Source organism: Lucilia sericata, unplaced genomic scaffold, assembly GCF_015586225.1.
Source record: "Lucilia sericata isolate MDLA Ls3-8-SP2 unplaced genomic scaffold, ASM1558622v1 Contig000835F_arrow, whole genome shotgun sequence".
In the NCBI taxonomy this organism is placed as follows: Eukaryota; Metazoa; Arthropoda; class Insecta; order Diptera; family Calliphoridae; genus Lucilia; species Lucilia sericata.
The window spans coordinates 90148-114599 of NW_023994827.1; the positions used below are offsets into that span (position 1 = coordinate 90148).

General features: G+C 29.7%; 1 protein-coding gene across 8 annotated transcripts in view; it reads left to right on the forward strand.

Annotated features, from left to right (window-relative positions):
• LOC119608441 overlaps window positions 1-24452 on the forward strand; it is an 87196-nt gene that overhangs the window by 13859 nt on the left and 48885 nt on the right. For all 8 annotated transcript variants that reach the window (XM_037962866.1, XM_037962860.1, XM_037962861.1 and 5 more), the window contains exon 4: window positions 16717-16927. In XM_037962866.1, the coding sequence (XP_037818794.1) occupies window positions 16717-16927 (211 nt within the window). The remainder of the gene's footprint in view (window positions 1-16716; window positions 16928-24452) is intronic.

Genomic DNA, 24452 nt, shown 5'->3' on the forward strand with positions numbered 1-24452 from the left:
GGTCCCCTCGGTATCAAAAATTTTTAGGTTTTGTTTCATTTATCGTATTTTATGTAAAGTCAGCTTTTCAAAAAGTATAAATTCTATATACATCTTCTTAGAAACTTTTTAGATAACTTAAAAAGAAAAAGATACTTTTTTCCCAAAAAAATGGCAAAAAATCGCCTTTTTTTAATTTTTTAAATTAAAATGCCTATAACTTTGGACTCAGTCATGATTTTTACATAATTCTTTCACTGCTTGATATATAAACTTGTTGTTAAGCGAATAAAAAAAAATGGCGAAAATCGGGAATATTTGGACCCGCTATTATCAAAAAACTAAAGTAAGGACGGTAAAAATTTTAAAATTTTAATTTTCAAATGCGAATATCTCCTAAACTATAAGAGATAATTTACGACGACATTTTTTATAGTGCTCGATGAGAAGATTCTATATACGAAATTTTTTTTAAATCGGAACTCAAATGAAGAAATAAGATCGTTTTAAAAATTTAACATAGCCGAGGTGTCCTAATTTGAGGACCCCCCGCCGGGCCCCTGGTTGGCCTATAAGGTCCAAATTCAAAACCTAAACTCGACAACACCTCCTTTTTGTGCATACCAAATTTCATTAAAATCGGATTAACCGTTTAGAAGTTACCGAATTATTTCCCTCTTTTTTTTTTCCTATACCACTGTGCATCTGTTTTTGTTTTGTCCAGCTTTTTAAAACCCAATGTCCAGCTTTTTGCGAATCGGAATCTGGCAACCCAGATTTTTATTGCATATTTCGGTTTTTCGCAAACCGATTTTTTTAAACATTCGTTTTCGGTTAACCGGGTTATCCGGTTTTTAAGTCTCGGTTAACCGGTTTAAAAAAATTTTAATTTTTAGTACAAAATTGTATGTTTTCTTTGATTTTTTATTGTAATTCGCATTTTTAAAAATTTTGGATAGATAGTTCTAAAAATTATTTTCAATTTGTGTGTATGAAAACATACCTAAGATTGTTAAAAAAAAGTTAGGAAAGTTAAACATATGTACATACATATATTATGTATATAAAATGGAGATTGACAATTTCAGACAATCAGGAAATTAGTAAAATGTTGGCATTTAAACCAATAAAAAATTAATTATTTATACTTGATAGTCCTGGACAAAGAATAATAAGAAGTTGGACTATGACATTGTTTTACAACAATAACATTTCCTTCTCTTCACAGACGAGTTCTGTGTAAATTCAACACACTTGTGAGAACTCAATTCTCTCACAATACTTCAAAACTTTTTCGCGAAAATACCGGGATAATAGGACTTGAACGACGTTTTTTCACAAACATATAACTATTTTTTAATTTTTTACACAATTTTATCGCATTTAACAATCCGAAATATTTTTATTTTTCACTAACTAAAAAAATATTTTTTTAATTTTTTTGACAATTAATTTTTGTGTGTTGAAATTAAAATTGACAAAACAAAGTTGTATATTTTGGTATTGAAAATGAAAAAAATTATTTAAAATAAACTTATTTTTTTGCAAAAAAAGAGATTTTAAGTCCGAAAAAAATATTTATTAAATGTTTATTGATTAGATGTGGGCAAAATAAATTAAAAAATCTGCGAATGTAGAAATTTAAATGTTATTTATTTTTCCTAAAATTTTTATGTACGATTTTATGCAAGTATGTATGTTTGAAAAGTGTGGTGAAAGTGGTTGGAGCTCCAATACTAATACAAAAATTCTACCAATACATACTTAGAGTTAGGTACCGAATGACAACTCCTTTACGTACCAACTGACAAGCCCCAATTTCTTTATATTCTTTGGTCCTGGACATACCATTTTTATACCCTACACCACTATAGTGAGCAGGGTATATGGTATTGTGCTGATGTTTGTAACACTCAAAAATATTGATCCTACACCACCTTTAAGTATACCAATCGGCTCAGAATAACTTGCTGAGTCGATTAAGCTATGTCCGTTTGCCTCATTTAGCCCAAGGACAAACATGACTGAATGTATGTATGTATGTATGTATGTATGTATGTATGTATGTATGTATGTATGTATGTATGTATGTATGTATGTATGTATGTATGTATTATATCAAATATTAGCAAGTCAATATTGACACTTGAAAATTATATTAAAAAAATAAAAATGATTGAAAAATTTGTTTTTTCTGAAAATGTTTTCAATAATTTTATAGGAAAAACATAACTTTTAGCAGTTTATTGCAGCAGCAGGGGCTATTTTGCCAAAGGAATTGTGCTAATGCTACGAAATTTTGACTATATATTGTTATAATTAGTAGTACATTCATTAATTAAGCAAACATCAATCTCTTGAATATAACTTCTACATTAAAAAATACTAAATAAATTATTGATACTTACTCGCAATGTGGTAGAGTATGATGTATTCGGATACATTTTGTACTTTCATATTTTTGTTTTTTTATGTAAACAAAAATAAAAATACTCATACAATTGTATTAAATTCACACAGAACCTGTACATGTGAGAGAGTAATATTTCTTATTCTCAGTCTCAGTTCTATTTATTTTTCTATGCTGAAGGGGTTGTCAAATAAAATTTTTTATTCTCTTCACACAGACGAGTTCTGAGAGAATAAAACACACTTGAGAGAACTAAACTCACTCACAAAACTTCAAATTTTCTTCGCGAAATTGCGAGGATATTAGCAAATAATAGTTTTTCTTATCACTTAAACTCAATATTTATTATTTTTTGCGACACTTTTATTGTATTTAAAACCCCGAAAATAATTTATATTTTACAAACGAAAAAAACTATTTTTTATTCTTTGACATTTCATTTTAATTAAAACTCAAAAAAGAATAGTTGTACATTTTCGTATGAAAATGAAAAAAGTATTTCACATACTTTTTTTCTTTTTCCATTAGTACAGAAAAAAATATCAAATAGACGTGTTTATAATATGTTTTAAGATGAAATATCTTCTGAAAAAAATTAATTAACTATTATTTTCATTCACTATTATATAAAATCCCAGTAATAAAATACAAAAAATAACGTATCAGAAATACATTTATTATTTAGTACTTTTTGAACAACTGTGTTTATTTTTGTGCTTCTACTAATACATTCTCACCAGTTAGGTTTTTGACAGGGGACTTAGGTCTTTGACAATCACTTTCGCCTATATGCTACTATATGGCTTCCAATTTGTAATTAATCCTTTAATTTAAATAGATAATTATTTTAAAAAATATTTGAAAGTGATGTAAATAACTTACCTTTCAACAAAGTATGTTTTTTATGTTAATTGCAGGTGCCAGCAAAGAGTCTGTTTGTATCAATATACATAACTTTTCGGTTTCAGGCATTTGGTTAGTCGCAGACAATATTTTTACAACAGGATCCAAAATACCTGTTGACATATCCAATTTTTGTGACCACGTTTGCAATGTTCTCACCGAGGGAAGGGGAAAATATTTCTTTCTTAATAACTTGTACGCTTTTGCACTTGCGGAATACAACGTTATTGATTGGGCAATATCTGCTTCCATAAAGTTTTGTCTTTTATCGCCGTTCTTGAGTTTTTTAATTTAACCTTTAGTAAAGAGACGCTCCAAGGAATCCTCTAGATTAACATTTGCAGAACTTAAACTCTGAACTTGACAAATATTTTTAGTATTAGTCAAATATTTTTAGTACTCCATTCTCCTTCCGTAAAACATCTCTAAGAATGAATTTAATTAAATATTTGTGAATATTTTAAAAATTAACATACATCCCAATTTTCAAAGATTTTATATATTGTTGTCTGTAGTCATCATTGGCGTGGTTTTTTGTTCCAAGATTCAATTTCATTTGTATTTTGGTTTACATTTTCATTGTAAATTTTGTTTTCATTTCCGTTTAAATTTTCATTCGTAGTTTCATTTGGAATTTCATCTGGAGTTTCGTTTGGAGTTTGATTTGGAATTTCAATTGGAATATCGCAAGACTCTATGGTGGAAACAACCCCCGGTTAAAATTTTTGTGTACGGCGATTACTAAATCCTATTCATATTCATGAGGCCTACCGAAATTAAATTTGTGATAACTTACTCAACTCAAATTTCAAATTTCTGTCGAAATCCTCTTTTTTAAAGTGTAAGGCACAATTTTTTTTCTTTTTGGACATTAACGGGTTTAAAACGGTTACAAAATTTTATACAAGACTTTCTTTGTATTACATCCTTTGGGAAATTCACAATTTCTCACATGTTTTTTACTATTACTTTGCTTGCACTTGCCCACAGCACACTTCATGTTGATATTCTTTATGAAATATTTCTTTTTGGTTTTCTTGATATTGGGACTTTCTTAGATTCCTTCACTTAATATATTTGCAATATTATTTTTTTTTAAATAAGTTTTGCATTAAAATTAAAACAAAATTAGTTTTTTTTTTGTTCGAAATCAGTTACAATATTTTTTGAAAACTGTCAATGTATTTTTGAATGCAAGGTTGCCAACTCTCACTTAATACATACATTTTTCACTAGAAATAGTATTTTTATATACGAAACAAATATGTCAACCCTTAAAAGGGAACAACTACGTCATCTAACGGTAAATCATGCGCAAGGCGTAATCTTTAGTTCATAATTCTTCAGTAATACAATATTACGTGGTAATTTATGATTCTAAGGGACGTAAGGCCGTACAACGAGATAATTGCAACAGGATCATTACTAGATGATATGTATAAATTAAATACATACATAAAACAAATTTCAAAAATTATTATGCCAAATGGCATTTAAGGCTTGGGTATCTTTGCAATGAAAATTAAAAAAAAATTGCAAAAATGGTTCAAGCTATAGAAGATGTATAATATATAGAAGATGATATAAATAATAAAAGTTGTACGGTATGTATGAAAGGATTGCCATATGAAGATCTAGGGCAACAAAACTTATGTGGTCCTATGGAAGAAGTTTCATTTAGTTCTCATCATTTATTGACTTTTACAGATGATTACAGTAGAAAAGTTTTTGAAATATTTAAAGAATTTAAAAAGCTTGTAGAGAATCAGACTGATAGAAATATAAAAGTTCTGCGAATCGTTTACCATGTAAGTCATAATAATTATACTCCTGAAGAAGTTTGGTCAGGACGTAAGACTTTAAAACATTTTAAAGGTTTTGGTTGTATGTCTATTGTACAAGTTCCCAAAAAAAAAAAAACGAAAAAAGGTTGATCCTAAAGGCAAATAATTTGTTGGATAATGTGCTACATCTAAAGCATACAGATTTTTTGATCCAGAAGCGAAGAAAATAACAATTAGTAGAAATGTCATATTTTTGGCAGACAAGTTTCTCAAAGATTTGTGTGAAGACAATAACAATGTTTTTTATATTCCATTCGATGAAAAATCGAACAATGTTCAATCGATGAAAATTATAATTATGGTAACGAAGAAAATTATTCTGGTTCAGAATGTTACAATTCAGAAGATGAAGTTTTAACAGTTGGAAGTTAAAGTAATACTTCAGCAGTACAATTAGAAGAATCCATAATAATTGACAATTGACATACTGTAAGTAATGATGAAATCTTGGACGAAATTGCAAATGTAAATTCTACTAGAATTCGTAAAATTCTAGCTCGTTATGCAAATGCTGTATCAAATCTTGATCTGGTAGAGTCCACTACAGTGAAGGGGATTGATTATGAAAAGACGTTCTCACCCGTTGTGAGATATTCATCAATTCGCTTATTACTCGCTTTAGCTATTAAACATGACTTAGACATTTACCAAATGGATGTTGTAACAGAATTTTTGCAAAGTAACTTGGATGCAAATAACACGAGAAAAGCGCAATGGAACACTTTGGATTGATCAAGAGCTATACTTGAAAGACATATTTAATAAGTTTAATAAACAAGTGAGAGTATTATATTCGGCTGTGCCGAATCTGATATACCCACCATCAAACCGTATGCCCTAACATCATGATCACTCATCAAATTAACTGACCTTTTTTCATAAAATTTTTTTGACCGAATTTGGTTCATATAAACATGTTTACATGGAATATCATCGCAGGAGACAGGCTTATATGGGCGGGTAGGTTAAGTTACCTTTCCGCACGAAATTTGGTAGGAAGATTATATCAAATTTCATAACTGTACACATAATTTGAATCCAGAAATGATCGTTAAAGTAATTTTCTGAAAGGGTCTCTATATAGACCGATCCTCAATAAATTTCGTAGAGAGATTTTAACTCGTATAAAATTTATGTGTGTCGAATTTCATCGCTTTACTCGTATTTTTAAGCCAGTAATGAAATTTAAAGTAATTTTTAAAGGGGATCTTATATGGGGATCAATAATATGCTGATTTTAATAAAAGTCAGTAGAGTGGTTTTGGGTCATAAGAAACTTACTTATGTAGAATTACATCTCAATACTCGCACTTTTAAGCTAGTATTGAGCGTTGGAGTAATTTTCTGAAGGGGACCTAATAGGGGGGTAGGGTCAATTATAGACCGATCCACTTAAAATATGGTTAAGATATTTTGGCTCGCAAGGAACATACTTCAGTCGAATTTCATCGCTATACTTTTATTTTTAAGCCAGTAATGAGCGTTAAAGTGATTTTCTGAATAGGATCTTTTATGGAGGTGAATTATGAACCGGTCTACATAAAATTTGGTAGAGAGATTTTGGCTCCTAAAAGTCAAATTTCATCGCTATACTCGTATTTTGAGCGTTAAAGTCATTTTGTGAAGGGGACCTTAAATGGGGTAGGGTCAATTATGGGGTAGGGTCAATTATGGACCGATCCACATAAAATTCGGTGGATAGATTTTCACTCGTAATAGATTTAATTATGTAAAATTTCATCACTATAATCGTACTTTTAATCCAGTTATGAGCGTTAGAGTTATTTTCTGAAGGGGTCCTTATAGGGGGATAGGGTCAATTATAGACCGATCCACATATAATTTGGTAGAGAGGTTTTAGCTCGTAAGAAACTAACTTATGTCAAATTTCATCGTTGTACACGTGATAGATTTAATTATTTCAAATTTCATCATTGTGATCGTACTTTTAGCCAGTTATGAGCGTTAGAGTCATTTTCTGAAGGGGTCAATTATAGACCGATCCACATATAATTTGGTAGAGAAATAAGACACTAACTTATATCAAATTCATCGTTGTACACGGATTTTTAAGCCAGTAATGAGAGTTAAAGTAATTTTCTGAAGGGGACCTTATATGGGGGTCAATTATGGACCTATCCACATAAAATTTGGTAGGCAGGTTTCGGATTGAAAGTGACGTCAAAGTCATTTTCTGAAGGGGACCTTATATGGAGGGTAATTTGGTAGGAGAGATGAAATTTGGTAGGGAGATGAAACTTATGAAACTTACACAGAAAAAACTGAAGATGTGTTTTAATTATCAAATTGATTGTATCAAGCAAGTTTTGCACCTATCAACAAAATGATGATATCAGTTATGAAATTTGTAAAAAAATATTTTTTTCCAATTAAAGAAATAATCAAAATAATTAACATCAGTAATTAAATTCAAAATTTAAAATTAGTTAATTCATTAATTGGATAAATTAAATATTTAATAAAATAAAACTTACATTTTAATTAGTTTATTAATCAAATAAATTGAACAGTTTGGTTAAAAATGTATTAAAAATCAATAAAGTCGATGATTGAAACAATCAAAGCATTAATTGAATGCTTACAACATTAAAGGATTCCTTTACCTTTAACAATGCGTTAAGCACTCTCAAAAATATCTCTTTATTGTCACATTTGAACAAATAAAGGATTTATAAATTTTAAAATATTTATGAAACTTCAACTTCTTATGCCTAAAATATTATTGACTATTTGAGAATTATTTTCCGTTATAAATAATGAAATTATTTAAATAAAATATCAAAACAAAAAACCAAAATAAAAAAGTAGGCTGGAAAAACTTTTTTAGACAATTAAAAAATTAATTGATTCAATTAAAAGTTTAATCAAATTTGTATACTTAGGATCAAAACAATGAGATAATTATGACAATTAAAAAATTGTTTAAATAAAAGTTAAAGAAAGAGGAAAACATGTTAATTGAAAATAAACTACCGATAATTTTTTCTGTGTATTTATGTTGAATTTCCGTTATATGCCCGTTAAGGCTGTTTTTCGGGGGTCCACTTGTATGGAGGGCTATCCGAAAACGTGAACCGATATGGTCCATTTTCAATAAATTTTCAAAAATTTTCAACCCTCTAGCTCATTCCGTTCGGACTCTATCGTGTTTTCAACAGACGGACGGACATGGCTAGATCGTCTTAGAATTTAATAAGGACCCAGAATATACATACTTTTGTGGGTCTATGACCAATATTTTGATGTGTTGGAATGACAAAATCAATATTTCCCCATCTTTTTTGATTGTGGGTATAATAAAGGAGTTAGTACACCTCTGGATGTTAATAAGAAATTAACGTTCGAATTATCTCTAAATACTGAAGATGCAATAAATAAAATGAAGAACCCAGCAAAATATTTGCTTAAAAATTCACTAGAAAAATCACCAGAACTGATCGAGTAAATTACTTACAATTCTACTAGAAAAAGTACATATTTTTGTTTGAGATGTTCCAAAAGAATGTCAATATTATTGGTCGGAAATAAAATCAAAAATTTATAAATCTTAATATGAATTTTTATTGAATAATAAAGCAAATATTTGTGTTGCATCTAATGTGTTTTTACGAAAAAAATATACATGTTTTTATCAGTTTTTATCTGATTTTAACATACCATATCTTATTTTATGCACAAAAATCTGAGTTGAAATAAAAAAATATTTAAAAAATATATTTTCTAATAAAGTGTGGGTCATAAACAAACGGGAAATTGACAATAAGCAATTTTTCATGTATACGCGAATGTCTCCAGAAGTATATAAACTTTTGCTGGACCTTATTTCTCCCTATCTTCAAAAAACTCTCTATGGGAGCCTTTGCAGCCACAATGTCGATTGTCCGTGACATTGCTGTAAGTACTTAATTTAAAGTCAATTTTCTTATTCCATAACCTATAACTGTTTTTAATTTTTCTAAGAAGATATTTGACACAAGGAAATTCGTTCCAATCACTGATATAGCCCTTCAAATTGGGGAAAGAAACGGTTAAAAGCATTATTCTAGAGACAACTGATGTGATTTGAAGCAAATTAGGCAGCACTTTTTTTGGGGGGGCCTCAAATTAAAACCACAATACATATTCTTAATTTTTTTCTTGGTTCGGAGACATAGATATGTCGGCTTTAGTTTTATCCCTTTCAATATTTCCTAAGCCATCCTAATGTACATATTTTTTTAACTTTTCCGAACTGACCAAAAACGGCGATAGCGCCCCATCCATGGAGTAAATACGTCAAGAGGATAGGGCAGATTTGTCGTTAGTAAAATAAACCAAAAAATTTAAAATAAAATACTTATTTCCATGTTTTACATTTTAATTCATTAAACAAAGTATAATAAACCAGATATTTATTGTTTATTTCACATAACATAACAAAAAAATTTTAACAAATTATTATTAATTTTTTCTATATTTATATTTATATAATTATATTTTCCAAAAAATTATTATGTCTTATTGTTCATTATTATTGACGTTCTATCACTGACCAATATATTTTTTCTATCACAAAAACTAAAAAAGTTAGCACAAAAAATTCACACAGTGAAATATTTTCGCAGCCCTTTGAAAAACAATTAATCACGTCTGCCTCCCATCATATATAAAGTTAATCTTTCAAACTTTCAGGGATGATAGATAATCGATAAACGAAAACAAAATTTGATAATGCGATAAAATCGATTACATTACTTTTTGCTTACAGTGCATTCCCCTTAAAGGCCAAAAACTGATGTAAGCCAAAACAACCCTATTCACTTGCAGGTTTTTTTTTCGAATTTCATACAAATTATTTGATCTTAAGTCCACTTCGCCTATAATCCATTTTCATGTAAAGGCCAAATTTTCTTTGCATGCATAATTAATATTGTATAGAAAAAATATTTCATATAGTCCACCCTGTTTTTTTAATACTTTTTTTAAACAAACTGTCAAACTTATTTTTTGAAAAAATAGAATCATTTATTTTTCATATAGAAATTGATATCTATCTTGTGTTTGATTTAGTCATCCAAAGACTTATGCCCGAATTCAGAAAGAAAAAACAGAAAACAATTTTTAAAATTTTGTATGAAAACTACTCAGTTTTTGTTATTGTTTTTCATATAAAATTTTAAATGTTGTTTTACATTCTTCTTTCTGAATACGGGCCTTAAAATGGATCTCATAATTTAAGTTTTTTTGTTTTTTATTACAATAAGCCTTTATTTTGTTTAAAAAAGTGGTTTTATTGAAGAAAGTACATACTTTGTATATAGTCCAAAATGTGTATTATATCAGGATTCAGTTATAGTCCATAAAGTGGCTTAAAAAGAAATTCGCTATAGTCCTAATTCGCTTATAGTCCACAAAAATTGTGCAACAGTAGTGCAACTATAATCGAAATCTACTCTATGTACTCGGTTTACAAGTTATTCGCTATTGGCAGATGTGCACCTATGGCGAGTGATCCCCCTTTTACCCTATATGTTTTTTATATATTACAATTTACAGGAATTTTTACATTGAGTTGGTTTGGAAAGAGACTGGTAAACAACAAGCTTCCAATACCTCCGCCAAAAAAATTTACTGAATACGGAAATTAAAGTTCCTCACTTTTTTGTTGGTGGCGCCGCATTCCCTTTAAGGAGAAATTTAATACGTCCTTTTTCTATAATACGTCCTTTTTCTATAAATATAAATATTTTTTTTTTATAAATATAATAATAAAATTTTTTTACGAAAATTTTACATTTTCTATTAAAATTTGACATCTTTTCTATAAAAATTTCATAAAGGCTTTGTCTGGAGTCTCTTCCTCAAGCGATGCAGTTAAGCTCTTTTCGATACTCTAATTTCTGCCAGAGTTCGCTTACAGTTTTTTGTGGAATTGGTGAGGACGTTAGAGGTTCCAGCTTCTGAACTGAGCATAGGTAGTATAAAAATATAAAAAAAAAAAATAAATAAAGAATTTTTCTGCCTATTTCTTTACATGCTCTTTCCCTAACACATCGATTAAAATAAGAAGGGTCTCTTTTGTCGTAGACATTTCTTTTTTCCACATTTTCAATTAAATTTAACACAAAACTTGATTCATTTTCATTTTTCCATTGTATTATTTTTATATTTTATTTGTAAGCAAAAAAATAAATAACTGATTTCCTACGTAATGAGCGATCAATATGACATTTTTCATAAGCAGGTGACATTTGACGAAAAGTTGCTTTAAGCACATTATAAGGCCCAACTATAATGTGAATAAGCAAACTTAAGTTAATGACAAAATCGAACAAAAAGTCTCTCAAGTGCTTAAGAAAATTAAAGGAAACTTTTAGGTGGCTATAATGCACTTACGTGCATTCAAAACATTTTAGCTCCATTTGCACATTTATGTGCCACACGTAATAAAAAAAGTACATATTTCATAATATTTTATTGAAAAAAATAAATTTTCTTGACAATTTTAATTTTTTTTAATTTTCTTTTTTTTTAATAAACAAACAATTGATTCCGTTCTGAATATGCTGTCAGTATCGCTCTTTGCTTAAACAAATAAAATTTGACGAAACTTAACGAAACTCTCTTAAGTACATTATAGTTTGACACATATGTTTTATATGTGTTCGCACAGTTGCTTAAGCTGACTTCAGTTTATGCAAGCCTTTAGGGCTATAGTTTGACACATAAATTTTATATATATTTGCACTGTTGCTTTAGCTGACTTCAGCTGGGGTATGCTTATTATATTATTTTTCGAAAAATCGGATCATAAATAACGCAGATATGAACAAAAATCCAAGACAACCTCTGAAAATTTTATCAAATATAGAAATATTTAGTTAATTCATGCTGAGACAGAAATTATAAACAAACAACAACTACACACATAAAAAGTTTTAATTTTGTATTTGTAATTGCTTGTTTATAAAAACAAAGCATAGCAAGAACAACACGATGCGAATAAAGATGTCTGTTATTGGTTAAGGCCTAACTATAATATCCTTTCATAAGTCGAAGTAAGCTTAAACAACTGAGCGAATACATAGTGTCGGTCCACACACAGAAACTTTAGTTGAGAAACTTTTTCTTAATTCTCTTTTAAAGTTTCCTTAATGTCCACACATAGAAACTTTTGTTTCAGAAACTACGTGTAACTTGCATTGATTTTTTTGTACAAATGAGAAGAATAACAAAACAAAATGAGTTTCCGAGTACGAGAAACTCCGTACCGCGAGAGTGATGAATGATATTTCTTTCTCTTTCTCTCCCACGCAAAATCAAAAGTTTCCTAAAAATAGTTTCCTAGTGTGAACCGGCAGATATAAAATGTATGTGACAAACTATAATGTACTTAAGAGAGTTCCGTCAAATTTTATTTGCTTAAGCAAAGAGCAATACTGACAGCTCATTCCCTATGGAAAGTGCCGGTCCACATACGGAAACTTTAGTTGAGAAAGTTTTTCTTAATTCTCTTTTAAAGTTTCCTTAATGTCTACACATAGAAACCTTTGTTTCAGAAACTACATGTTAATTGCATTGATTTTTTTTGTACAAATGAGAAGAATAACAAAACAAAACGAGTTTCCGAGTACGAGAAACTCCGTACCGAAAATTTTATTTTTCAAAAAGAAACTTTTATGTTGAATTTTACCTTAATTCCAAAGTATTTAAGCAATTTATTGATAAAAAACTAATTTCCTAAATATAAATATATAATTATATAGAAGTATAGGTCAAACTTGAGCCGATACTCATTCAATTTGGGAAAAGGATATATTTTTAAATAACAGTTAGTTATGTTGAGTTTCATTGCGATACAAATGGTTACAAGTCAATTTTAGACGTTTAAGATATTTTTTGAAGGGGGGTTTGTATGGGGGCTAGGGTCAAATAAGGGCCGATCATTACGAAAATCTGCAGTGTCATTTATACTTATATAAAACATATTTGTGTCAATTTTTAGAAAGATAATAGTATATTTGATGTAATTATGGCATAAAAAGCCCAAATCGGGAGGTACGGTTGTATGGGGGCTAGGTGAAATAATGGACCGATTTCAACCATTTTCAATAGGCTTCGTTACTGTCCAAATTTCATCAAATTATCTTGAAAATTGCGGCCTGTACCTTGCGCACAAGGTTTACATGGACAGCCAGCCGGACAGATGGACATGTCTTAATCGACTCAAAAAATGATTCTGAATCGATCGATATACTTTAAGGTGGGTGTAGGACCAATATTTTGTGTTACAAACATCAGCACAAACGTATAATACCCTCCCCACTATAGTGGTGTAGGGTATAAAAAGTGAAACAGCTGTTTACATTTTACTTTGTCATTGTTTTATACCAATCGTATAAACAGAGAAAATATATATCATACGACTTTTATTCTCTTTTTTGTCATACGGATGGAATTTCATTTTACTTTTCATTAGACTTTACGTACGTAAAGCGTGATCGTGTGAAGAGCCCTTTATTATACACAAAGAAAACAAAGAATAAAATGAAAAGCGACAAGAAAATTCATTTATTTCATTAAAATATTATGAAATATGTATTTTTTATTACGTGTGTAACATAAATATGCAAATGGGGCTTAATTGTTTTGAATGCACGTAAGTACATTATAGCCACCTAAAAGTTCTTAAGCATTTGAGAGTCTTCGTTCGGTTTTCACATTACCTTAAGCAAGCCTTTAGAAACACGAAATTAAGCTTTTAGGTCCCAAAATAAATATTAATCTATAAAATAGGACTTTTTGTTAATTTTTCGTTCTTCAAAAGGTACTTTTTGCATTTTCTATAACATTGAACTTAGAAACATGAAATTTAGTATGTAGAGCCCGGAGTAAATAAGAACTTTTTGCTACTTTTTTTCAAATGACACTTTTTAAATTTTCTATTGTATTGAACCCAGAAACATGCAGTAAATGAGAACTTATTAAAGGGTACTTTTTGAATTTTCTATATATTGAACCTTAAAACATAAATTTAAGCTTGTAGAGCACGGATTAAGTGAGGACCTATAAATACTGGCTTTTTGGTATTTTTTTCGTTCTTTTAAAGGTACTTTTTGAATTACTTTAATATTGAACCTAGAAACATGAAATTAAGTAAATGAGAACACATAAAAAGGGACATTTTAGTACTTTTTGATTCTTCAAAGAGTACATTTAGAATTTTTGATAACATTGAACATAGAAACATAAATTTAAACATTAAGAGCCTTAAGTGAAAATCTGCAGGAAAGAATTTTTGGCACTTTTTTGTTCTATTACTGGTACTTTTTTGCTTTTATGCATACACGTAGCACCCTGATTGATTGAAAATCTATAAAATGGGACCTTCTGTACCGCAATTCTGTAATTTTTTAATTTTAACTACCGATATCGTAAAGTAACGTAAATATCGGTTGCATTAACGAATTTTCAATTCTGTAACTTTTTAACGACCATAGAATATTTTAACGACAAAGATCGGAAAAATATGAGAATGTCAAAAGTTTTGTATTGAAATATTTTTAAAATATAAAATTATTAACATGAACTTTTTATTTGTCGTTACATTGCCGATACTTTTCGAATTTTTACTATTTAACGACAAAATTTTGTAGTTAAAAAGTTACTGAATTGCGGTACTGATACTTTTTTATTTTTTGTAATAAAACTCGTACTGACTGTTTTTTTAACACAACAGCGAGTTCGCGTGTTTCTATCTATCGCCAATTTCTATCTATTTATGAAAATTTTGAAGAATATAAGAGTTTCCAAGATACACGGAATTTTGTAATTAATTCATATATGTGGTGCCAAACCACCCATTGTAAGGACGAAATTTTATATTTAATTCATATGGGAGGTACAAAGTTTTCCATTGAAAGTCCGCCTGTTATACTCAAAATGTTCAGATGAATGTCAAAATTCTGCAAGTAAAATTTGAAGATTCTAGCTCTAATAGTTTCTCAGATATACGAATTTTTCTATTTAATTCATATGGGGGCTTCAAGCTCCCCCAGATGAAAGTCCGCTTTTTTTCTCCAAAATGTTCAGATGAATATTTAAGTTCTTTGTGCAAAATTTGAAGAATTTAGTTCCATTAGTTTCCCAGATAAACGAACTTTTGTATTTAATATGGGAGCTGCCGCTCCCCTCATGGGTAGTCCGCCAATTTATTACCCAAAATGTTTAAATGGATTCTAACTGTAATAGTTTCCAAGATAAACGAATTTTTGTATTTGATTTATATGGGAGGTGCCACGCCCCCTAATGCCAGTCCGCCTACTTTTTGTCCTAAATAATCATATTGACACTAAAGTGGCTCCGACAAAATTTGAGGACTCTAACTGTTATATTATCTCAAATATATGCATTTCATATTTTCTTACCTATTCCAGAATATGCTGTGAAAATTTGAAGAAAATCGGTTGAGCCCTTTAGTAGTCTATAACGTTCAAACATACAAACAAATAAACATACAAACAAACCCATATTAATTTTTATATATATATAGATAATTTTACCGAAATGGTTTATTTACGATTTTCAAAAGTCCATGTTGTTAGAAGAAGAATTTATTTCAATGTATTATTAATACATATCGTTACCTGAAACGCAAACGGCCCTAACTAACCAAAATTCAAAATCGATTTTATTGGTGATTCTAATGTATTGCAAATGTCCACACCAAAAATTGGACTCCTCCGACCATAATTATCAATTTTATTGACAGAAAACAAAAGGTCCTATCTACAAAAACATTTAAATATTGAAGGTATTATCCATTTTTATATACGCCATTGTCAACTATCATAACAAATGATAGGTTTGACTATTAAACAATTTGTTTATTTACTTTAAATAGTTTTTTGCTTCTCCTGTAAAATTTTAGAAATGTTAGAGAGGGCCGTTTGCGTTTTAGGTGACCATATATTCATAAGCTCTTCATTGATAAATGTATAATACTTTATGATTCAGTAAAACTGAAATACTTACACAATTTCACCTATATATTTGTTGTCGCGCTTTCTTTTTAAATAACACTTTGAATGTTATTTATGTACAAAGAAAACCATGAATTAAGATAATTTGAAAAAACGAGAAACCCCGTTTGGGTGATGAGGTGTATGATATATGTACATATAAATTACAGTTTATGATAAATTAATTACACTTATTATTGCATTAAATAAATACTACAAAACTAAAATTGATAATAGGCTATTGAAAGCGTCCCTCAAAGACTTTTTATATGATATCAAAATTTCATTCCTTTGAGTGAAACATGACAAAATTGGTAAAAAAAAATTAAACAAGTATAATTTTATCCTTTGATCCAGCTCATCAATATTGACCCCAAGACTAAAATTTTGAGAAACAGTATCTTAGAATGACCCAAGATTTTTTCGGTGGGAAAATTAATACCTTATTATTTCTCCACACAAACGGGGCTACCCTAATGTATTTTTTATTTTATGCACTTGTAATCTTTTAATATACATAAATTTAATTAAAAAAGTATATTTTTGTGTTTGTATGTAGGTATCATGGATTAGACGAAAGGATTTTCAATTGTTAACAGTCGGTTTATCGACACACAGTAGCGATAAACGATTTTTAGTTGAACATACTCGGCATATGGGACATTGGTCACTACGAATAAAGTCTGTGCGAGAAGAGGATCGAGGTCTTTACGAATGTCAACTCTCCATATATCCTACCCAGTCCATATTCATTGAGTTAAAAGTTGTAGGTAAGTACTTATTTACTTATAAATTAATACATTTTTTTTTGCAAAAGCAGACAAATTCCTATCCCTTTGGTTTCGAAATAATTATAAGGTACAAACTTTTTGTTAAAATAACTATTCTATAAATTATGTATACAAGTTATTTGGATAAAAAATGCTTTATAAAATAAAGGAATCTCGTCATTTAGTTGTTAGTCTAAAAAAAGCGCAAGTTACGCGCGCGAATTGACCTGATTCGTGATTTGCTCAATTTAAATGTTTTATGATCGCTTAATATAAAATTTCCAACATGGTTTTAGCGAAAGCGTTTTTAGATGATTAATTCATTTAAGTAAGGTTATGTTTAAGTCATAAAATGTCATGTTTAACATAACATTTTATGACTTAAATATTGAGTTAAATCTTAATTTGAATAATTTATTATTTAAAAACTTTAAAACTGAGGTAATTTTTCGAAAAATAAACTATTTTTTTTAGAAATTTTAAAATGTTTTTTATAAAAAGGTAGAATTTAATATAATGCAAAATATCCTACCCTTATATTTTCCTATATTAAAACATAAAATTATGACTTGAGATGCTATAGTTGAAACATTTTAAATATTTTTTAAATACATATAACATTGAAGAATAAAATATATTTTTATAATTCACTTGTCTATATTAAAATCTTACTTACCAGTTCGAGTCAAAAAATTTGGAAAATAACACAGAAATCAAAATTTTACATAATTTTCATGTTGTGCCTTATAATTATTTCATATGAAATCATCGACATAAAAATAAAAACATTTCAAAAGATATATTTTTAGTTAATGAAATGTCTGACATTTGATGGGTTCTAAACAGAATCCCTATGTTACAAGAATATGAAAAATAAATTAGTTGTAAAGCTGTCAACAATTTCTATCCAAATTGTAACCATCAGCTTAGAGTTTAAAACAATATAATTTGATGTAATCTGAGTGAATGAAAAGTGACCACGTTCGTAAGAAACTGTTCCGCCTGTTTAATACTTACTTGATGAATCGGTTTCGTTTCAGTTTTATGTCACTTATTTATAAGATAAAAGAATGTAAAATTAGAAAAATTTCCACTTTTGTCATAACAATAGGGAAACTGAAAATCATTCTTATTTTACACTCCTTTGTGTCATAAAAGCGACTTTATAATATAATTTCTTTTTTTCTCTCTTCTCTTACTTTATGAATAATTTAAAAAATTAACACACTTATTTACATATTTACTGAAATGTGCAAACACTTATTCTTCTAAATTTTGAGAGCAAAAATAAATCTGCATTTTTATTCTATCTAAAAATCATCATTTACGTTTCATTTTGGTATATTAATTTGAACTAAAATTTAACAACTAAATAAATATGACATGACAATTTTTATAGCTGATAAGCTACCGAACATTGTTTATACTTTCTTTGTATTTTTTCGTTTGTCTTCGCAGACCCCCTAGGATGTTGCTACGGACCCCTAGGGGTAAGCAGACCCCCATTTGGGAACCGTTGTTCTAAGGTTTCAGCAATGTGCCTATTTCGAAAGAAAACCCTGAGGTGGCAAGTAGTCATAAAATTGTAAATATTAATATTTTAATGTAGCAAAAACCTCACAAACAAGTATCATGTTATTGGATAATTGATATTAAACAAATAAAAATGGGTAACTTTTGTAAATCTTGTTATAATTAAACGAAATTTAATTTATTAGGCCTGCCACAGAATTCCATTTCCATCGAAAGTGGGATTATAACTTGTAAATACATCGATAAAAACTTAAAAAAATAATAACATTAAACTATTGTCAATTCCACGTTGAAAATGTGAAGTGGTTTCACTCTGAAAAAGATGTCATTTTCCTTTTTGGAAGATCGGGATGGAATTCTGTGTTTCGATCGGGATGGAATTCTGTGTTCCCAAATTTTGTACGATGAAAATATATAAATAAAGTTAATACCAAATTTGTGTATCTGGGAAACTATATGAAGTGAAACCATATGACTTTTTAGAAAACCGACAGCTTGTAATACGGAAGAAGAAAAGTAGATAATAGATGAATTAAGGCGGCGTACTTACTAATTTGAGTACAAAGAAGAATCTAAGATATGTACGAGGAATATGGACTTCAACACAATGCTTGCCGTTATGATGGAGAAAATAAATGAAATTAACGAGAAACCAATAACGAAAAACTTCCTGAGCTTCTAAAGCTAAGTTAAAAAAACTTCTAAAATTAGTTACTATAAACTTCTTGCCGACAATGAGAAAATTGAAGATACTCCTAAACTTTTTGCTGAAATGGAAGCAAAACTTCAGGAATATTCTAGAGCAACAGATGAAAATATTCAATAAATGTCTGAGATTATTAACAGCAGAGAAACAAAGGTTAATAATCTCCAATTTCAGGAAGGATCGGTTATCAACTTTATAGTGGAGGAAATTAATGAAAATATGTCCGACAAGGATGAATAATTTGCAATGTCAAGAAGGTGCTGTACAAATTATACCACGAACTTCTAGATTCCTGGTAATAACGGCATTACACCATATAATGTGTTCAAGATATATGCACAATGAAGAAAAAGCTATAGAGCTGATTTTGTCATTAAAAGAAAAGATGCAGTAATTCTTGAAAGAGTGCCAGCGAACAGCATAAACAATTATGATGACTTTAAGATTGAGTCATTTGTAAGTGGCACAGATATGCGGTTTGTGCCACACAAAAGTCATCATTCGATGAAACCTCATTTGCGCTGTCAAAAAAAGGCGAAAATAATTACAAAACCACAAATATGTTTAACAAAGGAAGTTAAATATTTGGAGCATCGCGTAACAGCAGAGGGAACACCAACAGGTGAGGATAAAACAATTTCTCTAAAGGACTGGTCATGATTGAAAAATCTCCATGAATTGCGTACTTTTCATGGCCTTTGTACATATTAAAGGTAATTTGTCCCAAATGTTTGTAGTCTAGCTGCATCCCTCCATGAGTGAACTAAGACGTCGCAACCATTCCAATGGGGTGAAGAAAAAGCATTTCAGAAGCTCAAGGATCTACTATGTAAGACACAAATTTTGTCATACTCTACAGCTGAAGAAAAGTTTATAGTAGGTAGCAACGCAAACGGTTATGGAATAGGCGGTTGATGGTACTGATAGAGCCATTGGATACTGAACAGACCAATTGGTCTCTTGCGCAATGAAATGACCCCGAGATGACAAATATCGGCTAAAGAAGAATATAAAAGCATTAATGACATCTTATTGGGCTCTTTGGAATAGTATACAGTTGTAAAAGGGATGGCTACCGGGTTGGCAAAATAGGTACAATCGTACTTTATTGGTAGAATTCGATCTTCAAAAGTACAATGGTACACGAATGCACGGTGGTCAATTCCGGCCAAAAATGATTTCTTTCAAATATATAATTCTGATAAATTGTTGATGGTAAATTATAACTTACATTTCAATCATACAATTAAAACAGTGGTGCTCAAACACATACTAGTTTTATTTGTGCTGGTAAAGCAGCAGAGAACAGAATTCAATTCAAAATAAAAGTATACAAATAAAATGACTACAAACTATAACTGTCAAATATTTATTATGGATTTTGACAGCCAGCGTATATCTCATGTTCTCCTACATTAATTCGGCTTTCTCAAAATTTTGTTGTTGTATTTCTGTGTGTATTTTAAAAACGTCGCGCACAAACCTTGCTTCGACAAGTGCTGATCAGCAACTGATTTGATTTTGTTTTTCAAGTTGAGAACAAACCAACTGATATTGTCCTTATTATATTCTAAGACGATTTAGCCACGTCTGTCCGTCTGTATGTTGAAAGCACGATAGAGTCCGAACGGAAAGTAAGTAAGTAAGTGTCTCATTATCAAAAATCGATCTACCTAATTTTATGAGGTTCGGTCCATAATTACCCTACCCCCTAAATAAGGTCCCCTTCAATAAATTACTCGACATAAGCATGTTTCTTATGAGTTAAAATCTCTCTACCAAATTTTATGAGGATCGGTCCACAATTGACTCTACTCTCCATATAAGGACCCCCTCAGAAAATTAATTAAAAAACTAAAAAAAGCTATACAAATCTAAACTTTGAAAGATCATACAAAAGGAGAAAGGGCTAGGGGCTCACTTGTATGGGGCCCTTTGTCAGTACCAAACCAACCTTACCTATAAGAATTATTTGTGGAAATTTCAGCTATTTATTTAAAGAAATAAAGAATTTATAGATTTTTGGCCGGAATTTACCACTGTGCAATGACCGATTTTATACAATTTAAAATATGTATATTCCCTTATTGAAATAATAATTTAAAATTGTACTTTTAACACCGACTACGTTAAAATTTTTACTAATCGTTAGAAAAAAAGTAAACATATTGTAAATAATCCTGGAAGAGATTACAACCAGACAAGCAGTAATAACACTTACCAAATAGAATACTTTTTATTATTTTTTTTATCCGGCCGCTTTTCTATGGTCTTGTCTATAAGGTAGGGACTTTTCTATGAATTAGACTTTAGACTAATATATATACTAATCTATAGATCCCTAGAACGGTTTTACTGGGTTGGATGTGAACAATCGTTAGCCGATTGAAGAAGTAAGAAAAACTCGTGGACAACTTCAACAGTACAACATTTTAGAGGATTGCAGTGGATGTAGCAGGCCCTTTCCCTATCAATGTTGCTGAAAACCATTATGTTCTAATGTTTATGGACTATTTCAGCAAATGGCCAGAGGTATATGCTATTCTCAATCAGGAATATAGAGCAGTAGTAGGCGTATTTGTGAACAACTGAGTATGCCGTTATGATGTACCATTGGAGTAACGATCCACTGTACGAATTTTGAATTCTCCTGATTGGAAATGTGGGATTTATACGGAACTAGCTAAAGTTCCAAGTATCGATTTTTACAGATCATAATAGAAAAAACTAAATGACTTCACTAAGAACTTCTATCGTTCATTATTTAAAAACTTGAGAATTCGTTTGGAATAAATATCGAGAGTAATTTTCAAATAGAACGACGGAAATTGTAAACACACATATTATGAAAATCTCAAAGTTTTAATATAGAACAAGGCATTAACAACATCTACAAAAACTGCATGCATTTTGTTTTCAGAATTAGTTACGATTGCACAGTGGGGCAGAATCGAAATTTTTTGAAATAAATCTGGCATTTCTAAACGGCTGATAAAATTTGGCGTGAGCGTAGCCAAGGAGTATTCGAGTTTAAGTTTGGAAGATGAACTCCGCAGATGCCCCAGGGACGGCGCTGTGGCGGCTCAAAGTGCCATTTTTTTGTTTTTCATCCAAATACAAAGATTTTTATATTTTCTGAAAGCGCTCGACGAGATCTTGAAACATGCTTGGACATACTACTTATCTCTTATAATATCCGAGTTATAGGCATTTAAAAATTTAGTGATACAAAATTTACCATACCTTGGTCCGCCTTTTTTTTGAATACCGGGCGTAATTTTGGACCAAATGGACTCAATTTTTTCTTGTTATTTAGACAACAAAATTTCCAATAATATACAAAATAAATTTCAGATCAATATCATTTACAGATCCAAAAATATACGTTTTTTAATTTAAAAATTCAAAAAAATTTAGATTTTTGCCAAAAATGTGTCTTAACTCTTTTATTAATAAAATAAAATTTTCTTTAAGAACATATAACAATTTTATAGTTTTCTAAAAGGTATCTTTACGCTTGTCCTATTTTTTGAAAATGTTGCCACTGCGTCCTTCCGAATATGACCTATTTTTTATCAAAACTTCAACTTTGGGCGACATGTTCTAAAATCCCAAAGCTGGGATCAGAAAACTGAAAGCAATTTTGGAAACCTCAATATGTTTTCTATTTACTCCAAATGTATTTTCCCAGCCCTGAAAGAAATGTGGACCCTATGGGCAAAAAAGTAAAAAATCCCATTTTTGGGATTTTCATTCCTATTTTTGGGAATTGCGGGATGCCCTTTGACCTTTTCAATTTTTTTTTTTTTGCATTTTCTTATTTGAAATGACAAATTTAACAAGCGTTGAAAATTTCATTGAGTTTTGTCCATAAATAAAGATTTTGTCTTATATTACATATTTGTTAAATTTCTAAAACTATGATTTATATCAAAATTTTAATAGGGTCGCAGATAGCTACAACAATTTAGTCCATATTTATCCCTTAATATCATTTTTTAGTTAGATATGGAAATTCTCGACCCTTTACAAAAAATTTCAAGCCAATATCTCAATTACATTCAAAAATATGTTCATTTAAACCTGTGTCCTTTAATTTCATCTTTTTCATATTTTAGTATTAAGTATGACAGAACATACATTTGGTGTTGAATAAAATATTTGGACAATTTTTAAAAATTATTTAGTTAATTATTTTACATTGTATATACAATAAAAAATTTTTAATTTTATTATGAGCCACGCACAACATCACCTAAATCACCCCACACAAACCACCTTTCCCGCCCACCGAAATATAAAACACAATTTAATACAATATCATCAGTTAGTATAATAGCTTTTTTTATTTGAACTGTTTATCTTAAACATAATACAATTAATTTTTACAACCTACTTATATAGTTAATTCCTAACACTACTTATTTTCTATAAAATAATCTGTCATATCGGTATACATATCCAGAAGTTAATATAAGTCCTTTAAATCTTCCTTGTTTTGAGATGATAGAGTTTCATAACAAATCCATCTTTTTCGCATAGTTGAAAGAACAGGATCAGAAGATAGAAGTAATCTATTAAAAATATCTTCATTGTGTGATTGCCTGGAGCATTTTCTTGAGCTGAATAGTTGAACATGCTTAAAATCTCGATTCCTCGCTTCCTGGGCTTCTTCTGTTAACTCTCCAAGTGGAAGAATATTCGATTCAATTATTATTTGACCATGACATAATACTTTGTGTACTGTTGGTGTTAGTTCCCTCCATGGATACAGAGATACAAGTAATTTAGAAATTTCAGATGTATATTCCCCAAATCGATTTCCATTTATTTTATGTTTACTATTCAGTGCCATTAAAATAGTGTTAACTCTTCGAAGCAACTCCTTGTCGATTCCAGTTATTTTTGAAGTAATTTCAAAATCACGAAAAGAGAGAAGAAGAAAGAAGTTTCTGTTATGGCATTGCAGACCTTTCCATCAATCATTGTTAAGCTTAGCTGATATGATACGTTAATAGAGAATTCCTTTATTTTTATGCAAATGGACTCCAGTGCATTTATTTCATCTTTTAAATATTCCACTAAATCTTTTGTTGTTTTCTTTGACTCCTTTATATATTCAAACCCAATGGGTCTACAAAAAATTTTTGAACCCGGAGTTGTATTGATCCATATATCTTCAAATGAATTTCCGATGCTTGACGATGATGGATTAAGGGAATATGAACGAATTCGTAATGGCACTAATGATGACATAAATACACTTTTGTAGTCTGCTAATGTCCG